At 42.2% G+C, this 18611-nt stretch overlaps 1 protein-coding gene across 2 annotated transcripts in view; it reads left to right on the top strand.

The window, feature by feature from the left end:
- Positions 1-4044: 4044 nt before the first annotated feature.
- The window catches only part of TSPAN5 (tetraspanin 5), a 179217-nt gene continuing 164650 nt past the window's right edge, over positions 4045-18611 (top strand). For both annotated transcript variants that reach the window (XR_008372920.1, XM_053553865.1), the window contains exon 1: positions 4045-4514. Coding sequence is in view for 1 of the 2 variants with exons in the window: in XM_053553865.1 (XP_053409840.1) it covers positions 4434-4514 (81 nt within the window). In the remaining variant the exon portion in view is untranslated. The remainder of the gene's footprint in view (positions 4515-18611) is intronic.

Raw genomic sequence — 18611 nt, 5'->3', positions numbered from 1 at the left:
ATTAACAAGAAAATATGTGCTTACACCAATACACCTGATGTGTTTACAAAATGGTAGCTTATTGTGTATAATACATATTTTGCACTTTGCTTTTTTATTTAACAGTATTACTTGGAGATAATTCCACACATGTTACCTTTATATTTTAACATTATAATGTATTCACACATTGCCACATACTTTGCATACTCAACTTCCTTAATAGCTATAAAGTTTGAGCAAACAACTCTTTAATAAATATTTATCAAGCATCTGCCACATCTACAGGGCACTGGTGATTTTCAGATTAAAAAGAGCCACAGGCTAGAAGGAGTCACAGCAGAGTAGAGACAGGCAGGTGACAGGTAATTTCAGATAGTCTCTAAGTGCCAGGATGGAAGAACATAGCAGGTGTTGAGGGAACAGTGAAGGGAGCCTCCAAGATGCTGAACAAAAATGGGGAAGGATAAATACGAGGAGTCAGCTCATAGACGAGGGACCAGGAGACAGTCCGAGGCCAGAAAAGACATGGGTAAAGGCTCAGAAATGGGAAGGATATGGCCCAGGTGATGGCAGGGAGTTGCCTCCACTCTTTGATCTTTAATCTGTGGCCAAATCTTTCATATGAACAATACTATATGTAACTCACGGTATATAATGCTTTCCATATTTTGGAGTATTTTTCTAAGTAGAGTCCCAGAAGTGGAACTCTGTCAGTTCCAGAGTTCTGTCGAAATGTATGAGCACTCTGACTTGCTACAGACAGCAAAATGCATTCTGAAGTATCCCTTTCATAAGGATACTAGCAATGTGTGCTGACTAGTCATTTGTAAGTCAGTTTCACTCTGTCGCCCAGGTTAAAGTGCAGAAGTGTCATCATAGCTCACTGCAACCTCAAACACCTGCACTCATCTGAGCCTTCTTGCCTCAACCTCTGAAGTAGCTGGGCCTATGGGTGCATGTCACCACATATGGATAATTTTTCTATATATTATTTTTTGTAAAGACAAGGTCTCATTATGTTGTTCAGGCTGGTCTTGAACACCTGGCCTCAAGTGATCCTCCCATCTTGGCCTCCCAAGTGCTGGGAGTACAGGTGTGAGCCACCTTGTCTGGCCTATTAATTTGTTTCAATGTGTATTTCTTTGATTACAGAAAGGTTAATTTCCCCACAGATTTGTTACCATTTTGATTTCTTCTTATGTGGTTTGTTTATACTCAGTCATTGAGACCTTATATTTTACTTTAGTTATGTAAATCTTATCATACAGATATTCAGACTTTTATTTTTCATTGTTTGCTGCCAATAGTTTTTTCTAGTTTAGTTTATATTTAAGATGTTTGACATATATAGGAGTTTTCAGGAATTACCAGGTCATATCCACTGATTATTTTATTTTATTTTGAGACAGAGTCTCACTTTGTCACCGTTGGTGGAGTGCCATGCCATCATAACTCACAGCAACCTCAAACTCCTAGGCTCAAGTGATTCTCTTGCCTCAGGCTCCTAAGTAGCTGGAACTACAGGTGCCTGCCCCAATGCCTGGCTATTTTTAGAGGTGGGGTCTCACTCTGGCTCAGGCTGATCTTGAACCTGTGAGCTCAGGCAATATCACTCACCTCAGCCTCCCAGAGGATTACAGGCCTAAGTCACCATGCCTGGACTGATTATTTTATTTTATTTTATTACTTTTAAGTTGAGAAATACTTATATTCAGAGGCTTAACAAATGTGTATTCTATTTCTTCAGGTTTGCTTTTAAAAATAAATTTATCTTATTAATCCCCTTAGAATTTACTTTGTATATATGAAATGAAATAATTCAACTAGTTTCCCCCCTCTCCAAATTACCAATGATTTATCTGAACTTTCCCCCTTTCATTGATTTTTTCTTTTTAAGACTTCTTAAAGACCAGTTTCAGATTCACAGCAATACTACATACTATATGATATGTATGTTATATACATATATATGGAATAATTAAAACATCAGTAGTTGCCAGAGGTTGGGGGGAGGAAAGAATGAATAGGTCTTGGGTGCACAGAGGATTTTAAGGGCAGTGAAACTACTCTGTATGACACTATAATGGTGGATACATGTCATTATATATATTATACATTTATTCAACTCTATAGAATGTACAACACCAAAGTGAACCCTAATGTAAACAATGGGTGACAAATAATGTGTCACTGTGGGTTCATCAACTAGCAAATGCACCATTCTGTTTGAGGATGCTGATGATGGAGGAGGCTCTGTTTGTGTGGGGGTAGGGGCATGTGGAATATCTCTGCTGATATTTACTTCAAAGATAAATCTCATTTAGGGATCAGCTCTGTCATCAGTTGAATCTAGTTCTACTCCTATTCTGAAATGTGTCACATCAGCTTAAGACAGACCTTTCCTCTGACTTATCCAGTATTCCTGCAGCAACTGTTCTATTTATATATAGAATTACAACATAGCTGGAATAGGCTTAGGTAAAGCTTGTCAGAGCCTTCCTGTTTACAGGGAAATCTACCGCTGAAAGACCTTACTTTTGCAGCCTACCAGATTGGTCTGTGTTTTGGGTGGGCGGAAGGCACTTGGAGGGAGAGAGGATTATTTCATCCAAAGCGCTGAAGTCATTGTTAGCTAGGGTCATGGCTTCTGTGAGTACCTCACACCTTCTTGAGTACCCATACTGTGACCTCAATATAGTCTCAATCCCACTGCAGGCCAGGCCTATCCAAAGGGTGGCTTATTGCAGGAAAAAAGGACTTCTTGCTTGGCCAAAGTTTGACTGTAGGTTATCAACTAGCTAGCCACTTTTTGACAAAAGTGAGAGGTGGTTATCTATGGAATCCTATGCCAGAAGCTCTTAAACTCAAGCCTACTTAGATATCATCGGGGTAGCTTAGTAAAACATGTAGATTTCTGTGCCCCGTACCAGGTTGGTGGTGCTGGAAAAAATTTCCTTATCTCATTTCTCTTCCCAGCTTTTTGAAGCCTTAAAAAATATTCTCAGACGTTCCGAGAGGTTCTTCCTTCCTCCATAAAACACTGGTACCTGCTTTGCCAGCACCTATGAAAATGCTCCAGGAGCAGGACAGTGACGGGGCACACCTGCTCAGGCAGGGTGCTAAAACCATTTCCAGCCACGGGTTCTATCCCTCCCCAGAGGTCTTATTGGTTCTTGGTCAGCTAAGCTAATTTGGATTCCCCAGAAGACTGTCCAGGAAGCCCTTCCGTATTCTTTCCTTGAGTCAGGAAGCAGTGAAGTCCCGTAGGCACTATTCTGTCGGGAATGAAGGGAGCCTGTGTTGTCCCGATTTGCGCTGTTGCAGCAGACCCTGGGATCGTATCCCGGGCCAGGACTCCTTTGGGCCATCTCTCCTTCCTCTTCGCCGCTCCCAAGATGAAATTTACTTCTCCGGCAGGTGGGAGGTTGGGTTAGCGCCGCACAGGGGTTGCAAGACTTTCCTTTGCGACGCCTCCTCCCCTCAATCCTCCCGTTTCCTGTGGCTCTCTGTGCCCCCTTCCCAACACCCCAAGTCAGCAAAGTCCACGACCACCTTCCTCCCTTCCTCAGTGGCACCAGCGTCTTCCACAGTCACACAAACGCCAGTTGTGGAGGAGGGGTCGTGAGTGTGGTGACCCTGGAAGGGGTATTATCGCAGTGGGTGTAACTCGCAGGTCCGCACTCACCCAACCCTCTCGCCGAGGAGCGACCCCTTCACCCGCGTCCCTCCAGAGCTGCCCCAGGCTCATCGATCCCGGTCGCTCCTCCAGGCTGCTCCCATCCGCGGGTCCCCCGGAGCCCTCCCGTTCCCCTTCCGCCGGCCGTGCCCCCACCTCCTCCGCCGCCGCGCTCGGGGTTCGGCCAGAGAAGGGGCGGGGATAGGGAGCGGTGGAAGGAGGCGGCGGCGGCCGCTACGTGGTGCCACCGCCGCCCGGGAGCGCCCGACCCCGTGCGCGCGCGCGCGCGCGCGCTCAGCCCCGGCTCGGGCGGCGGGCGGAGCTGCGGGCGGCGCGGGCGGGCGGAGCGAGCGGCGGGCGGAGCGAGGGGTGGGAGGGCGCGCGCGAGCGGGCGGGCGGGAGAGCCAGCCAGCCGCGTCTCCGCCAGCATCTGCCGCGGCCGCGCTTGCCCAAGCCCGGGGACGGACCGACGGGCCGATCTCCCGGCGCACGGACGCTGGCGCTCGCTTTGTGCTCCTGGCCGGCTTCGGCGAGGCACGGACTTCTGGTGCGCGGCTTCCCTGCCCGCTCGCGGCCACCCCGGCTCCGGCGGCCTCGGCGCGCGAGGGGCTGAGGTGCGGGAGCCGCTCTCCACCGGTCGGTCCCCGCGCGGCTGAGCCCGGGCCGCCCGCGCCGCGGCCCCGAGCCCCCGCTCCGCTCCAGGCTGCTCCGAGCGACGGTGCTTCGGGGCTTCAAACTCGGGCTGCCGGGGCAAGTGCCTTCATGAACCCAGAGGATGTCCGGGAAGCACTACAAGGGTCCTGAAGTCAGTTGTTGCATCAAATACTTCATATTTGGCTTCAATGTCATATTTTGGGTAAGTTGGAGCGCTCCTGAGATTGCAAGTATTGCTGCCCATCGATTCGCGATTTCCCTCCGGTCGCTGGCTGCCTTTACTTTTCGCAGCCCCTCGGGCGCTAGCGGCGCGGGGTAGAGGCATTTGCCTTCCGCCTTTCCAGCTTGCACGTTGGAGAGATAAACATTTAATCCTTTCTAGGAATGGGAAGAGATAAAAAGAAAAACCGAGCCGCACAGGGGGCACCCAGGCCTTGGGGTGGCTGTACGAGGGACGAATAGCAGGGATGCAGATAAAAGAAAGGGCTCGGCAGTTTGAGAAATGAGCAACCGCACGAATGAGATTTGCTCCGGGTGGGATGTGGACGTTGGGCAGAGCGTGGTGTCATAATAGGGAGGCTAATCGGGCAGAGACGACCCTGAGGGCCACCTTCTGACAGGGATCTGATTGGACCAGGGCTGGGCTCCGTGTTGCCGCGGCTGGTCTGTGCCATGCTCAGCCTGGATCTTCTTGCACCATCTCGGGCTTTGTGTGGGTGCAGATGCAGCGTATATGGTTCTGTAATGTGCATGTAAATAACGCTTCCAGCGCACTCCCTCCTTAGCTGGAAAGCGCTCCTTTTGCATAATGGACTGGCCAGCGGGCGCCTGGGGTGGGAGGATTTATTTCTGTATATACCATTGGCAGTATAATAACAAGTCACCATCCACATATGTTTCAATGGGTTCGTGCCTCACGTCCTCTTTTTTAAAGGAGTGACACAGAATGGGCCGTGTTTTGGGAAACCCTGGATAAGTGCAAAGGAGAAGGTTGTACAAGGCATGCTATTGGGGAATTTAGAGAGCAAATGCTTGGACACAAGATTCAGCCCGCGCTCTGCTTGGCGATACCGGGTCTTGGGCAGCTATTGTAATTAGGCTGGGACGACTACTCTTTTGTTTTGATTATTTTCTGTGATCTGGAAAATGTGTTCAGCAACCAGACAAAGAGTTCTCCAGGACAAGGGGAAGACCACGTTGTCTTTCCTGCCTTTCTTATCTCATCCTCTTCCTCACTGGTCACCCCCATCTCATGGAAAGTAAAGATGGTGGCTGTCTGGGGGGGGGTCTCCCAAGTTGCTGTTTCAGGTAAACAGGGATCCAATCGCTGGTTGAAGATAATCCTCAGTGGTCAGGACCCAGGGTGTATTATTTTGGATTCTCCTTTAATTTGATCCATTTGCTTTAAATAGATTCATCTGTGAGAATAGCTATCAGTACAGCTTTTTATATTCTTTTTAAAAGAAATGTCCACTGACTGGGTGACTTTATTTTTTTTTTCTGTATGAGCGTCTTACATTGGTCATGCATATTTTGTGAAAGGAGATTGAAAGGATTGGGGACCCCTTTCTGTGTCAACATGTTCCAGGACTGATAATGAGGGGGCAGGTGAGTAGGTATCAGATCTAGTCACACACAGGCAGTTTTTTTTTTTGCCAATTTTGTGTTTTCTTGTGAGCAGTCCTCCCCTGCCCCCCAGCAGTCCAAGGGTGCTACAGATGTAGGAAGAAGAAACTATTTACTTTCTTTCCCCTCACCCCGCCCCCCACTATTTGGAAATGTCTAAAAGTGTCTACTCGGGTCACATTTCTGAATGAGATACTATGGTTTTATTGGAACTTGAAACTTGTGACTTTGAGAGGCAGGAACTACTGAATTGGGACTCGCCCTTCTTGAGGTGGTGAGTCTAGGCCTCTTGAGTCTACTTGAACACTTCCAAAAGTTGCATATACCAGGCAACAAAGAGCATCCAAGGGCTTTCTCTGCAGTTTCATAGCAGAGGGTAAAAAAAAAAAAATAAAAGGAAACAGGGCCTGTTTTCCTGACAGTTTGGTGTAATTTTGTGGAGTGCACAGAGGCAAATTTAGCCTTATTTGTGGAATAGGTTGCAGCAAAACCCCTGGAATTGTGGAGAGCTTCAAGGAATTGCAGAATGTTTGCATTGAGAGTTCTAGAATAGAGCTGTGTCTTGTCTGATTTTGAAGGCCTTTGTTGGGGTAGGGAGGAGAGGGTATGGGAATCCTGTCAGGAGACCTAGGCTGTGGAACTAAACCAGCTGTCCAGGCAGACTTGACAAGTGGGTGTCTTGGGTATGAGGGCCCTTCATTTACCCTGCTTCCTACATACCCTCCTTATCCTTTCTATGTTCAAAGCCTTTCCCCCAGATACTCTTTATATCTTTCTTATACTTCTCTGCTCCAAAATTACCCCATATTTAAATCTCCCAGTTTGTTTGTATTTATTAGCACCATGGTCTCTAGTGATGATCAGCAGGAAGGCAAGCATGTTATTTGACTAAAGTAATTCAGACTAAGATGTTAGTGACCGAAGAACGGAAGTCAGTAACTTGGCAAGTTATTATTCCATGTGAGGTTCTACAAAGTTGCACACCTACAGAGTCACTATCCTTTCTGATTGCCAAAAATAGCAGATTTGGTGCTACTTCTATACAAGAAGAGATTGGTAACAGAGAGTGTGGCTTCCTAATCTTTCATTTTCATACTGAAGCACTGGAATAAATTTGAAATACATTGAAAACATTTAGAGATATAGTTTTGATACAATAAAATTGAACATTATGAAAACACCAGTGCTGAGAGCTTGGTTCTTTTACAGTAATCAACAGTTAGTCTGTCATTTAGCTGCCTGGGCCTCAGTTTCTCAGCTTTGAAATGAAGGAGTTGGATAAGTTGTGAGGTTCTTTCTAATTTGCACATAGGATGAGTCTATTGAGTTACAATATGCTGAGGAAGAAAAATAGAAGATAGGCACTAATATATAATGGAGAAGCATATATTAGGACACTTGTGAAATTAAGACATACTCTCTTATTGAGATTAGCGTAAAGACCAATTTTATTACTTTCATTTCTTCCTCATATATGTTTTTCATTAAACAAAAAATCATTCACTAATTTCTTCCTGGCTTGTTCATTTATTGGTATAGCATGCATGCTTCCCTGGCCCCACTGTGAATCTCAAATGTAGTCCTCTGAGTCATTAAATATATTTTTATTATTAGAACTACAGTTCCATGTGTAAAATCTGAATCCTTTTATATAACAATCGTAATGATATTCTGAGTAACAAAGTCAACATCTTGTACAGATTCCTTTCTCATTAGTTATTGCGGGGGGAGGGCTTGTTTTCTCTATTATACATTGGAACAACTCAAGACAGAAGGGAATTGATTTTATTGAGGGTGTCACCATACTGGGACATTTCTCAAAAACTCTGAGACTGATTTTGGGTAGGAGGAGGGAGAACAGAGGGAATTTTATTTTAAAGTCATTCCTTTTGGGTACTGACCCCCTATATTCTATCACCTACAATTAATAGATATTTTGCTCTGGACCCTTTTGGATTCTAGCTGTCAAACTTAACTGTTTCCAGGCAAGAAAACTGATCTCAATATTTTGGTTATTTATTACTACATAACAAACTCTAAAACTTAGTTGTTTAAAACAAAACTTATTATTATAGCTCCTACTTCTATGATTTGGCCAGACTTAACTGGGCTATTCTCGCTGGGGGTCGCTCATGCAATTGCAGTGAGAGGGGGCTAGAACAGGAGTTATCTAAAGGCTCTTTAGGGTGGGATGACTGGCAGTTGGTGCTCCAGAGAGGTCAGTCACAGTTGTTACACCGATACATGCCGTCTTCCTGTCTCTAGGATTGGAAGAAATTTCCAGCCAGTTAAGGCTGTACCTGAAAGTGGCAGTGTCACTTTCATCTATTCAGTTGGTTAGAGCGCTCATGATGTCTGCTCAGTGACAAGGGGTGAAGAAATAGATTCTACCTTTTGATGGAGTTCACACTGCACAAAGTCATGTGGGATGTGGCCATCTTTGGAAAATATGGTCTGCTGTATTAAGGTAGTGAGCCTTAATATCTTGCTTATAAAGGAAAGATAATTTTATTTCATGGAGTTGCAGTTTCCTAGCACACACTGTCTCAATATTAACAAATGGTGAATGTCATTACTGTTACTATCTCCAGATTTCTCACACTAGTTCCATCCGAGACTTCTAGAATGTCTTGGTCTGATACTCTGGCATCATTAATACTAGGTAATGATAATACCCTTAAGATATGCCAAGAAGATGAGGCAAATGGATTCCATGGATTCTGCCATATGTTATTAAGAAAATAAAACCCCAAACTCACAGATCAATGGAAGCCTTTAATGATTTGAGAGAACCAAGTCATTTTTCTGTTCTCTTTGCTGTATAAGGATTAGAACAGTCTTGAATACTTGAGGCCAAATTTCTCTTTTGATGTGCTTTCAGATATTACATCGTCTTTTTTAAGTGGAGGTTTATCTAGGGTTGATGGAAGAATCTTGCATCTAATTTGCTTCCACAGGGCTTCAATTCAGAGAGGAGGGAGATTTAGGGAACCTTGGAGGGAGGCATCAAGTAGGAAGCCTTATCTTATGATTCACTATAAATTGCAAGATGTTCTGGAATGATGATACATCAGCAGTGTATAAGTCATAATTTTTGTTTTAATTTGCTAGACATCTGTTAGCTTCGATGGCAACCATATGGGAGTCTAAATTGCCTTTTGAATTACAGGGAGATGGTAGGAAGAAAGCTAAAAATGGTTATGAAAGTGTCATATGGGAAAAGTATAAAAGGTATACAGACTTCAGTGGGGGAAGTCGTTGGATACTGACTTGCTTGGTCTGGCTACTCCCTCAGTTAGGGAGTGAGAAGGCCCAGAAACATTCCCTCTTGATGATATACTCGGAAAATTGAAATGAAGCCAAGGGGAGAAGTTGGAAAACCAACTAGTGTTTCACCCACCGTAAAATTGCCAAGGTGAGCTCGTTTAGATGGATCACTCTGTCTTGATGTCCATAGTGATAGGCAGTCTCTGCCAAAAGGTAAAAGAAATCCGCATTTTTAATAGAGCTTTACAATTATGATATCTTTCTTGTAAGCATCTCAAAGCATCTTAAAAGCATGTTATAATCTCTGTGACAGATGCAGAAATTGGAGTACAGAGATGTGGAGAAACTTCTGAGCTGTTAAAGAGCATGTCAGGGTTCACTTGGGAGTGTTAAGTCTCTTCTGTGACTATTGCCCTAGCTTTTTGGTTTGAAATTTATTTTAGAAGATGCTTGTTATTCTAAAAGAAAACATCAAGTAAGTCATTTACATCTGTTCATAATTGAAAAGTGATAAAGTTTTTGCATATGCCACAATTAACACCTCCCACAAGCTCAAAAAAGTTAGGATGAAAATGTTCTTAAAGAATGATAGCATAATAAACTATTATATGGTCTATTGAGAATTCATAAATGGAAATTAGATTATTATTAAAGGTAGCATTCCTGAATCACATATTTTTCTACGTGTAACACTGATGACTACCTTAAAATTTCTACTTCAGACTTTCAAATCATCATATTTCATTGGATCATAAGGGCCTTAAGTATGGGGCTTTTTCTCAGGCCTTTTAATACGCCTGGTGTCTCACACACTGTCTGAAACACAGTAGGTTTCTACTAAATGTTGAATATAGGAATTACAGAATCATTGGAAAGTACATAGGAATAATCTCCGACCGCCTGGTCTTTTCCTCTATAACATCCTGCCAACCCTTCTAAGGATGGATCTGTTTTTGGACCACTTTCGTTGTTAGGGAGTTTCATCTGTCCTCAAACTAGATGTGATCTCTTCCTGTAACTTCCATCTTCCTATTTATTATTGTTGATTTTTAATTTTTATTTTGAAACAATCTCAAATGTATTGAAAAATTATAAGTGGCACAGCGAACTTGTTTTTATCCTGAACTGGCTGTCACATGGTTTAGTATATATTTTTTGTAAACGAGGATATTTGAAATAACCACAGTACAACTATCAAAGCTAAGAAATTACCATTGATACGTTACCACCGTTTAATCCTTAAGAGTTCATTCAAGTTTCCCTGTTGCTTCCAGTAATATCTTTTAAAGCAAAGGAATCCAGGTCAGAACCACACATTGTATTTAGTTGTTTCTTTTTAGTCTCTTTTGGTTTTTCACTGTTATGATTTTGATACTTTCGAAGATTATAAGCCAGTTGTTTTGTAGAATGTCTTTCTCTCAGTCATTTCCACAAGCTCATGTCAGGCTGTGCATCCTTGGCAGCAATAATATGGAAATGGGCAGTGTTTTTCTCCTTGTATCTCATCAGGTGACACGTCTGTTTGCCTTACTAATGATGGTCACTTGATTAAGGTGTTGCCTGCCAAACTTCTCTACCACATAGTGACTCTTCCCTTTTGTAATTTATAAATATTTGGTGGCAAACTAATTTTAAACAATGTAAATTGCAGTTCCTCATCTAATTTTTAATTTGTTAATTTATTTGCATCAGTAAGAACTGATAGTTTTCTTTTTTTCAGTGTTTTTTTTTTTTTTTAATTTTTTGAAGACAGAGTCTCACTCTGTTTGTTGCCCTGGCGAGAATGCCATGGCATCATCATAGATCATAGCAACCTCACACTCTGGGGATCAGATGATCTTCTTACCTCAGGCACCCACCATGACACCTGGCTAATTTTTCTAATTTTAGTAGGGATGGAGACTTGCTCTTGTTCAGGCTGGTCTCAAACTCCTGAGCTGAAGCAGTCCATCTGCCTCGGCCATCCAGAGAGCTAGGATTGCAGGGGTGAGCCACTGCATGCCATGCTTCAGTGTGTTTTAATCTGTTCGTTGCCTTCCTTACTTTAAATTGCATGCGAATGGCGAGGTTCAGGGACCATTTGTTTGGCATGTCCCCTATACTCTTTACTACCCCCCTCCCCCTTGGTTTTTGACTGCTGAACTGGTTCCAGGTTTGGCCCATAGGACTCCCTTCCTGTTGGTTCCTGTGCCCTTTTAACTCAGTCTTTGAGCACTTCCTTGCTTTCTGGCAGAAGGAGGTGTTCAAACTCGTCGTGTAATTTACCATCAGTCATTCCTCTGAGAAGCTCTGGTTCCTTTGAATGGAGATGGTATTTAGAAGCCAAGATCTGGTTGTTTGGTCTGCTCATTTGATTGGAATGTTGTTACTCCTGGGTTTATTCTTGTTTTGTTTCTTTTCATATTTATAATTGCCTTCCTTCACAGTGAAATTCTTGGCTCCCATTGTTTTTAATTTACTTATTTAAAAAATTCCCCCATTTGTCACCGGTCTTCTGCTGCTGCCACCACCTTTCCTTTCATGATTGGCCTCCTTATGTCCTGTGCTTCAGTGTCTTGTGCCATAACCTTTTCACCCTCACTTCCTGCCCTGGGCCTGCACAACGTCCTTCCCTCTGCCTGTTTCATCTGCTCAGACCCACCTAATGGCTTTGAATTTTTCAGGGAGGAGAAAGGGAAAGACCTAGGCTACTTCTGAGTGGTACAAAATAAGACTTATCTTCCTCCCATAGTCCCTTCATTGTTTAAAAATAGCCATTATGCCATTTCTAAACCTTGTTTTCCACCTTTAAAAGCTTGTCCTGGCTCAGTGCCTGTAGCTCAAGTGGCTAAGGCGCCAGCCACATACACCAGAGCTGGTGGGTTTGAATCCAGCCTGGGCCTGCCAAAAAACAACAATGACAACTGCAACCAAAAAATAGCCGGGCATTGTGGTGGGCATCTATAGTCCCAGCTACTTGGGAGGCTAAGGCAAGAGAATCGCATAAGCCCGACAGTTTGAAGTTGCTGTGAACTGTGATGCCCCGATACTCTACCTAGGGGCGACAGCTTGCGGCTCTGTCTCCAAAAAAAAAAAAACACAACTTGAATAAATAAATAAATAAACAAAAGCTTGTCCTTCCTCCTCCTGCTCTTCATGTACTCTTTCCAGATTGTTCTTTGCTGTGGTCATAGTATTCTGCCTATGGTCCCATTTGGATGCACCTCTGTTATTATAACAATCGGAATGGGACACATTTTTCACAGGCTGTTTTGACCGTCCAGAGAACAGCAGGCTCTTACTCTTCAGCTCTCCCTTCATCCACTGGGCCATGCTGCACCAGAGGCAGGAGCCTCTGCTGCTGCCTGGAATTGACTTTGAGTAAATTACTCTCCCAGATTAGTTCCTCTGTTGCTCATCTCAAACACCATGAAAATGATTTTTGCAAAGCATTAAATGAGATCATGCATGTGAAAGTACTTCATAAAAAGTAAATCTCTAAATACAAATACTGGTTATCAGCCCAGGCTACACTGCACGCGCTTTTCCTGGCAGCCAGGGAACAATACTGACGTGGGTTAACTTTATAGTGCAGCGATTTTCAATTGGTGTGAAAAATTTTAAAGATCATTAATGAAACTATTGTTGAAAGAAGTTCCAAGCACAGTAAGTGTATTCTTTTTTTTACTCTTTTTTTTTTTCTTTTGGATAGATATAATTTAAGTATGCTGTGGAAGTTTAACTATAGGTTCAAGTGTGCCAGTGTTGAAAAACACTGTTCTAGTGAAATAAAACCTTCTCTTCCTTTTTAGGTGACTTCTGTTAAACCCATCCCCTTAGGTAAAATGCTAATCAGAAGTACTAACCCTCCAGTTAATTTTTGCAATTTAGATTTAGTGCTGTATATTTCTCTCATGTAAATGTGTTGTTCTAGCCCCTTGGTTTTCAAACCTGCTGCCAGCAATCCTGGGCTTCCTTGAGATGTGAGTGGGGTGGTGTGGCAGCTGGGCAGGTGCGTCTCCCACCCCTCTCCCTCTAGAGAAACTTGGCCGTAGTATTATGGGGTACTATGAATGATTTTGCTTGAAATAAAAAGAGTCTAGTGCTTCAATAAAAAGATAGAAAACTGCCATTTCAGCCTTTAGATGTTTTTGAAATTTGATGGGCAAGGTGTATTTAAAACAGAAAAGGTTTTTTCTTATATAGGTTTTTATCTCTCAAATCTCGTCATGAGGTGGAGAGTCCCTCTCACTAACTGGGGGTGACTTCTTGTAGGATTAATTGTCATTCTACCCCTTTATACAGGTAGTGTAGCAGTCTAATTAGTTGTTAGGGAATTTCAATCTTCCCACTGAGGGATCTAATTCACTAGGTCCATCCAGGATGGGGCCCTGGAATTAGTGTTAAGGAGAAAAAAAAATCCTGCGAGTGACTGTGGTCCACTAATGAAATTGAGAAACTCTACTTTATTTTTCTTGGAAAGATGTAGCCCCTCCTTCCCATTCTTTGGAGGGAATCCCGGGGGAGCAGGGCATGGGTGGTGTAGACAGTGACCAAAGGATGACGGACTCCACCAGAGCATGAAGTTACTATTCTGTGCTTATAAGAAAAAAAAAAAGTGGCCTAATTTATCCCTCTTGGAATTTTGTATTAATCCAAAAATGCTGGTTTATTTTTAAAACTGAAAGTCCCAAAACTGAAATGAGAAAAGTCTCTTTAAAGAGAACCTTTTGTGCCGTACTTAGTATGCTAACAATTAGCGTTGTAGAGGGATAGAAGCTAGTTAGTTATTCGCCGCACAATGAAGACAAGACTTCTTGTTCTTTTGTCCTGGTTGTCCTCCACCACTCCACATATGTCCATATAGTTGACTGGCTCTATTTACAGGCATCAGGCTTAACAACAGCAAACCATCCTGCCCTTCAAAAAATCTTGTCTCCCTGACCCCTGATGTTCTGGCTTCCAGCCTCTACTTTCCTGGGCCTTGCTCCCTGACCATCAGCCCCGACTGACTACCTATTGGCAAAGGGGGCATTCCTTTCTCCATGTTTGGCTGTATGGCGGGTTCACTGTACTGACTGCTGGAATGCTGTTTGAAGGGACATTTCTTTTCTTATATTTGAATTTGCAACACTGTCACAAAGACAGTTGATAGGAAAACAAACACAGGAGTCCTAGGCATGACATTTATTGGGTTTTCTTAAAAAAGAAAAGTTTCAATGGAGAATAATCACAATGTACAGAGATTTATTATTATTTTCTTGACTTTCTTTCCCCTACTCCCTTTTAAAAAATAGTTAAGCATTTGATTATGGCTGAGTTCTGAAAATGGACATTTTTTGAAAGGAATAAAATTTTGAATAAAAATCTATTTTATTTCCCCAAGATGTTTTATTGGAGCCAGTACCACCACTTAAAAACAAAAACAAAAAGCCAAACAAACAAACAAAAAAGCAACCAAACAAAAACACAAATCAGCCAGGTGTGGTAGCTCATGCCACCTGTAATTTTAGCACTCTGGGAGGCTGAGATGGGTGGAATGCTTGAGTTCAGGAGTTAAGAGACCAGCCCCAATAAGAGTGAGACCCCCCTCCCCCATCACTACTTAAAAAAAACATAGAAAAACTAGCCAAGTATTGTGGCGGGCACCTAGTCCGAGCTACTTGGGAGGCTGAGGCAAGAGGATCACTTGAACCCAAGAGTTTGAAGTTGCTGTGAGCTATGATGCAACAGCACTCTACCCAGGGTGACAGAGTGAGACTTTCTCAAAACAACAACAAAAACAAAATCAGAATGGTGTACAAATCCTATGGTTAGCAACATGATATTATCTGTATATATATAAAAGGATTGTTAATTATGAATTACAAGGTATAATTTTTAACTAACATAATCACCAAGCTTGATAACAAAATTGCTTTGAAAGGGGATGGCAAAACATTTTGGTTCTCCTCTTTGAAAAGTCGTACTGATGTTCTATACCTCTTCCAGCTACTATTTACTATTTTGATAAGTATTACAAGACATAGGGCTCTTTTTATGTGTTGAAAATTTTTTCTAAATTATGCTTGGCACTAAAGCTTGAATTTCTAAAAATCTGGAGGGAACAGCTTGTGTTCTAATAAATATTCAGGCCAGCTATTTTAATGCTTTGTACCCAATTAAGTAGTCCTCATAAAAGAAGAATGGTTGACTTAAGCATTTTTCAAAGTATAGTGTTTTGCTTCCAACAAAAATTTCCCCCAATTGTTTATATTTTCCCCCAAGCAACCTTTAAACTAAATTCTGCCAAGTAAGTAGTTCTAATCACTGATGATACATTTAAATGTGAAATATTAGTTCTCCTGTTTTGAGGTATCATCAGATCAATATAGCCCAGCCCTTTCAACTAAAGTCTCCACTGGCTGTTGACCTTTTAGAAGAATTCTTCATATAGTACCATATTAGAGAGCAATAAAAGATTCATCCTAACTTGGGCATGCTAGTACTCTGGTGGTAAACAGGCAGAAAGTCTGCTGTGGTTAATGTGTTTGGACTTGAGTACATCTGGATTTTTCCTCAGCTCCATTACCAGGCTTTGTGACCTTAGACAAGTTATTTTCTTTCCTTCCTTCCTTCCTTCCTTCCTTCCTTCCTTCCTTCCTTCCTTCCTTCCTTCCTTCCTTCCTTCCTTCCTTCCTTCCTTCCTACCTACCTACCTACCTACGATCATGGGGCACCATACACTGGTTTTATAGACAGTTTGACACATTTTCATCACACTGGTTAACATAGCCTTCCTGGCATTTTCTTAGTTATTGTGTTAAGACATTTACATTCTACATTTACTAGGTTTCACATATACCCTTGTAAGATGCACCGCAGGTGTAATCCCACCAATCACCCTCCCTCTGCCCAACTCCCCCCTCTCTCCTTATTTTCACATCCTGCAGTTAAGTTTCCTCCTCTTCATCTGCAAAATGGCATGTTTAATAGTATTACTAATTAATATTATTAATAGCAGTATTAAGACAACACTTAGAATTGTGAGGATTCAAGGAGTTAATATGTATCAACTGCTTGGAATATTTAGTAGGTATTAGCAATTATTTCTGTTTTCCTCAACACTCATAATTTCTTTTGGTTGTTTTTCCTTAGCTTCTTTTAGAACCATTAAAATAATCTTACATTGTAACATATATATTTGTTCTCTGTATTAATGCTCTGCCTACGTAAGTGCATTCTGAAAATAACTAAAAGGAAGAACGATCTACCAGATGTTCATGGTGTTCTTTTCATTGTAATGGATGGCATGTAATTCTTACGGATACAAGACCATGAATTCGCTTCTATTGTTTGTTGTTAATTTTCCCATTTTTCATCACCCAGTTAGATTCGCTCTTCATTGTCTTTGCAAAACCAAATTGTCTCCTATTAATATTTTCTACTGAGAAGTAGAGTTTCTGATGTTTTAGCTCTGGTGTCAGGCCTGATACCTGAGGGCAGAGCCAGATAGAAATATTTTATTAATATCTGTTAAATCTGGGCGGCGCCTGTGGGTCAGTGAGTAGGGCGCCGGCCCCATATGCCGAAGGTGGCGGGTTCAAACCCAGCCCCGGCCAAACTGCAACAAAAAAACAAAAACAAACAAAAAAAATATCTGTTAAATCTGGATATTCTGGAACACTATATTTTTAGCTATTTATAGTATCATATTTTGGTCATTGTTTTACTCTGTATATTTCAGAAAAATGCTTTAGGTTACAAAGGTAAAAATTGAGTCAGTGATCCAGATAAACAGGGTTTTCTTGCATGTTCTTCTAGTTGATGCAGACCTAGGATTTTGGGCTGAACTACCTGGATCATTGGCTAAATGGGCCAACCATGGTGAGTGAGGGGCCTATTGGTCTCTCCTCTGGGGCATAAATGGGATGCACTGAGTCCTTGTGCTCCCTCTCCCCCCCACTCCAATACCATCTCCTGACGCAAAGGACAGGCTGTCATATTTCCTAGCTTTATCTTCCCTCTAACTGGGCTCAGCTCTGAAAGCAAAACCAGGGCACGATTAATAAGCAGGTGCAAGGACAAGAGATGAAGGTGGTGGCTTATGTAGATTTTTTACTATAGTATTCGTTGATAAAAAGGAATGATGTTGGCATTATACATGACAGGATATTATAGAAGCATACAAAAAGTTATCTTTATCTTTTTTTTTTTTTTTTTTATTAAATCATAAGTGTATACAATGATATGATTATGGGGCATCATACACTCACTTCATAAACCATTTGACACATTTTTATCCCAGTGGTTAACATAGCCTTTCCGGCGTTATCTCAGTTACTGTGCCAAAACATTTATATTCTACATTTACCAAGTTTCGCAAATACCCCTGTAATATGCACCACAGGTGTGATCCCACCGATTCCCCTCCCTCTACCCACCCCCCCTTTCCCACTTCCCCCTATTGTTAAGTTGTAGCTGGGTTATAGCTTTCATGTGAGAGTCCCAAATTAGTTTCATAGAAGTTATCTTTATCTTAACCAGAAACACTTCCCAAATTGCTGGGTTAGTTTCATTCATTGATCTTACAGTCCATTGAGGGGTTGTGACCCCACATTTTGAGAACACATTACACCCTGTCCTGCTGACCTCTACTAGCTGATTTTGGGGGGCATCTGGAGAATAGGTTGCAATCTCATGATCTAAATCAAGAGTCCCCAAATTCAGTCATTTGCATACTTCCTGAATGGTTTCATTGAGAAACTTCATTTGAGAAACTTCCTAGAGTTTCTCAAATTTTAATGTGTATGTAAATCATGTGAGTATCTTGTTTAAATGCAGATTCTGGTTTAGGAAGGTGAGAAGGGCTGACGGAGCAGTACCTTTCCCAAGGCAATGCTGAGGCTCCCGTTGCCAGGGTCTAGTCCATTTCAAACTTAATCTTTTCTTTCCATTTTTAAACCTTAAATAAACATATATTGAAAAAGAAATGTAAAAAACCACTATTCAAATGCATACAATGACAATAATATGACTTACTGACGTCCAGGTAGCTATTGGTACCTGCTGGCAGGCCTGAGTCAGAGGCCTGTTTTCTTTAGTTACAGTGGAGGTTGACATATGTGCCAAGGGTTCTGCTTTCTGGCATCATATGGAGACCAGACCAGAGGATTTAAAGAGAGTTGAAAAGAAATTACTTTCTCATTCGAGGGTATGTAATACTGTGTTCTAAAATGGTCCCCTCTGACACTCTGGATCACTAGAGAATCTCACTTTGGGGACCACTGTGTTTGAGTGATTTTCGGGAAGGCCTGTGTTCATAAGCTGAAACCTGTCCATGAGATGGGTGGGTTTCTAGAGGTAAATATGGTTGGGAGAACATTTAAGTGTTCGCTTCTTCTGTGTTCTGTTTCCCATGGCTGTGAGGGAGAAGAGGGTATTCCCC

The sequence above is a fragment of the Nycticebus coucang genome, chromosome 1 (genome assembly GCF_027406575.1).
Source record: "Nycticebus coucang isolate mNycCou1 chromosome 1, mNycCou1.pri, whole genome shotgun sequence".
NCBI classification, from domain to species: domain Eukaryota; kingdom Metazoa; phylum Chordata; class Mammalia; order Primates; family Lorisidae; genus Nycticebus; species Nycticebus coucang.
Note: the sequence above shows the minus strand (reverse complement) of the source record. Positions and strands in the feature narration are given on the sequence as shown.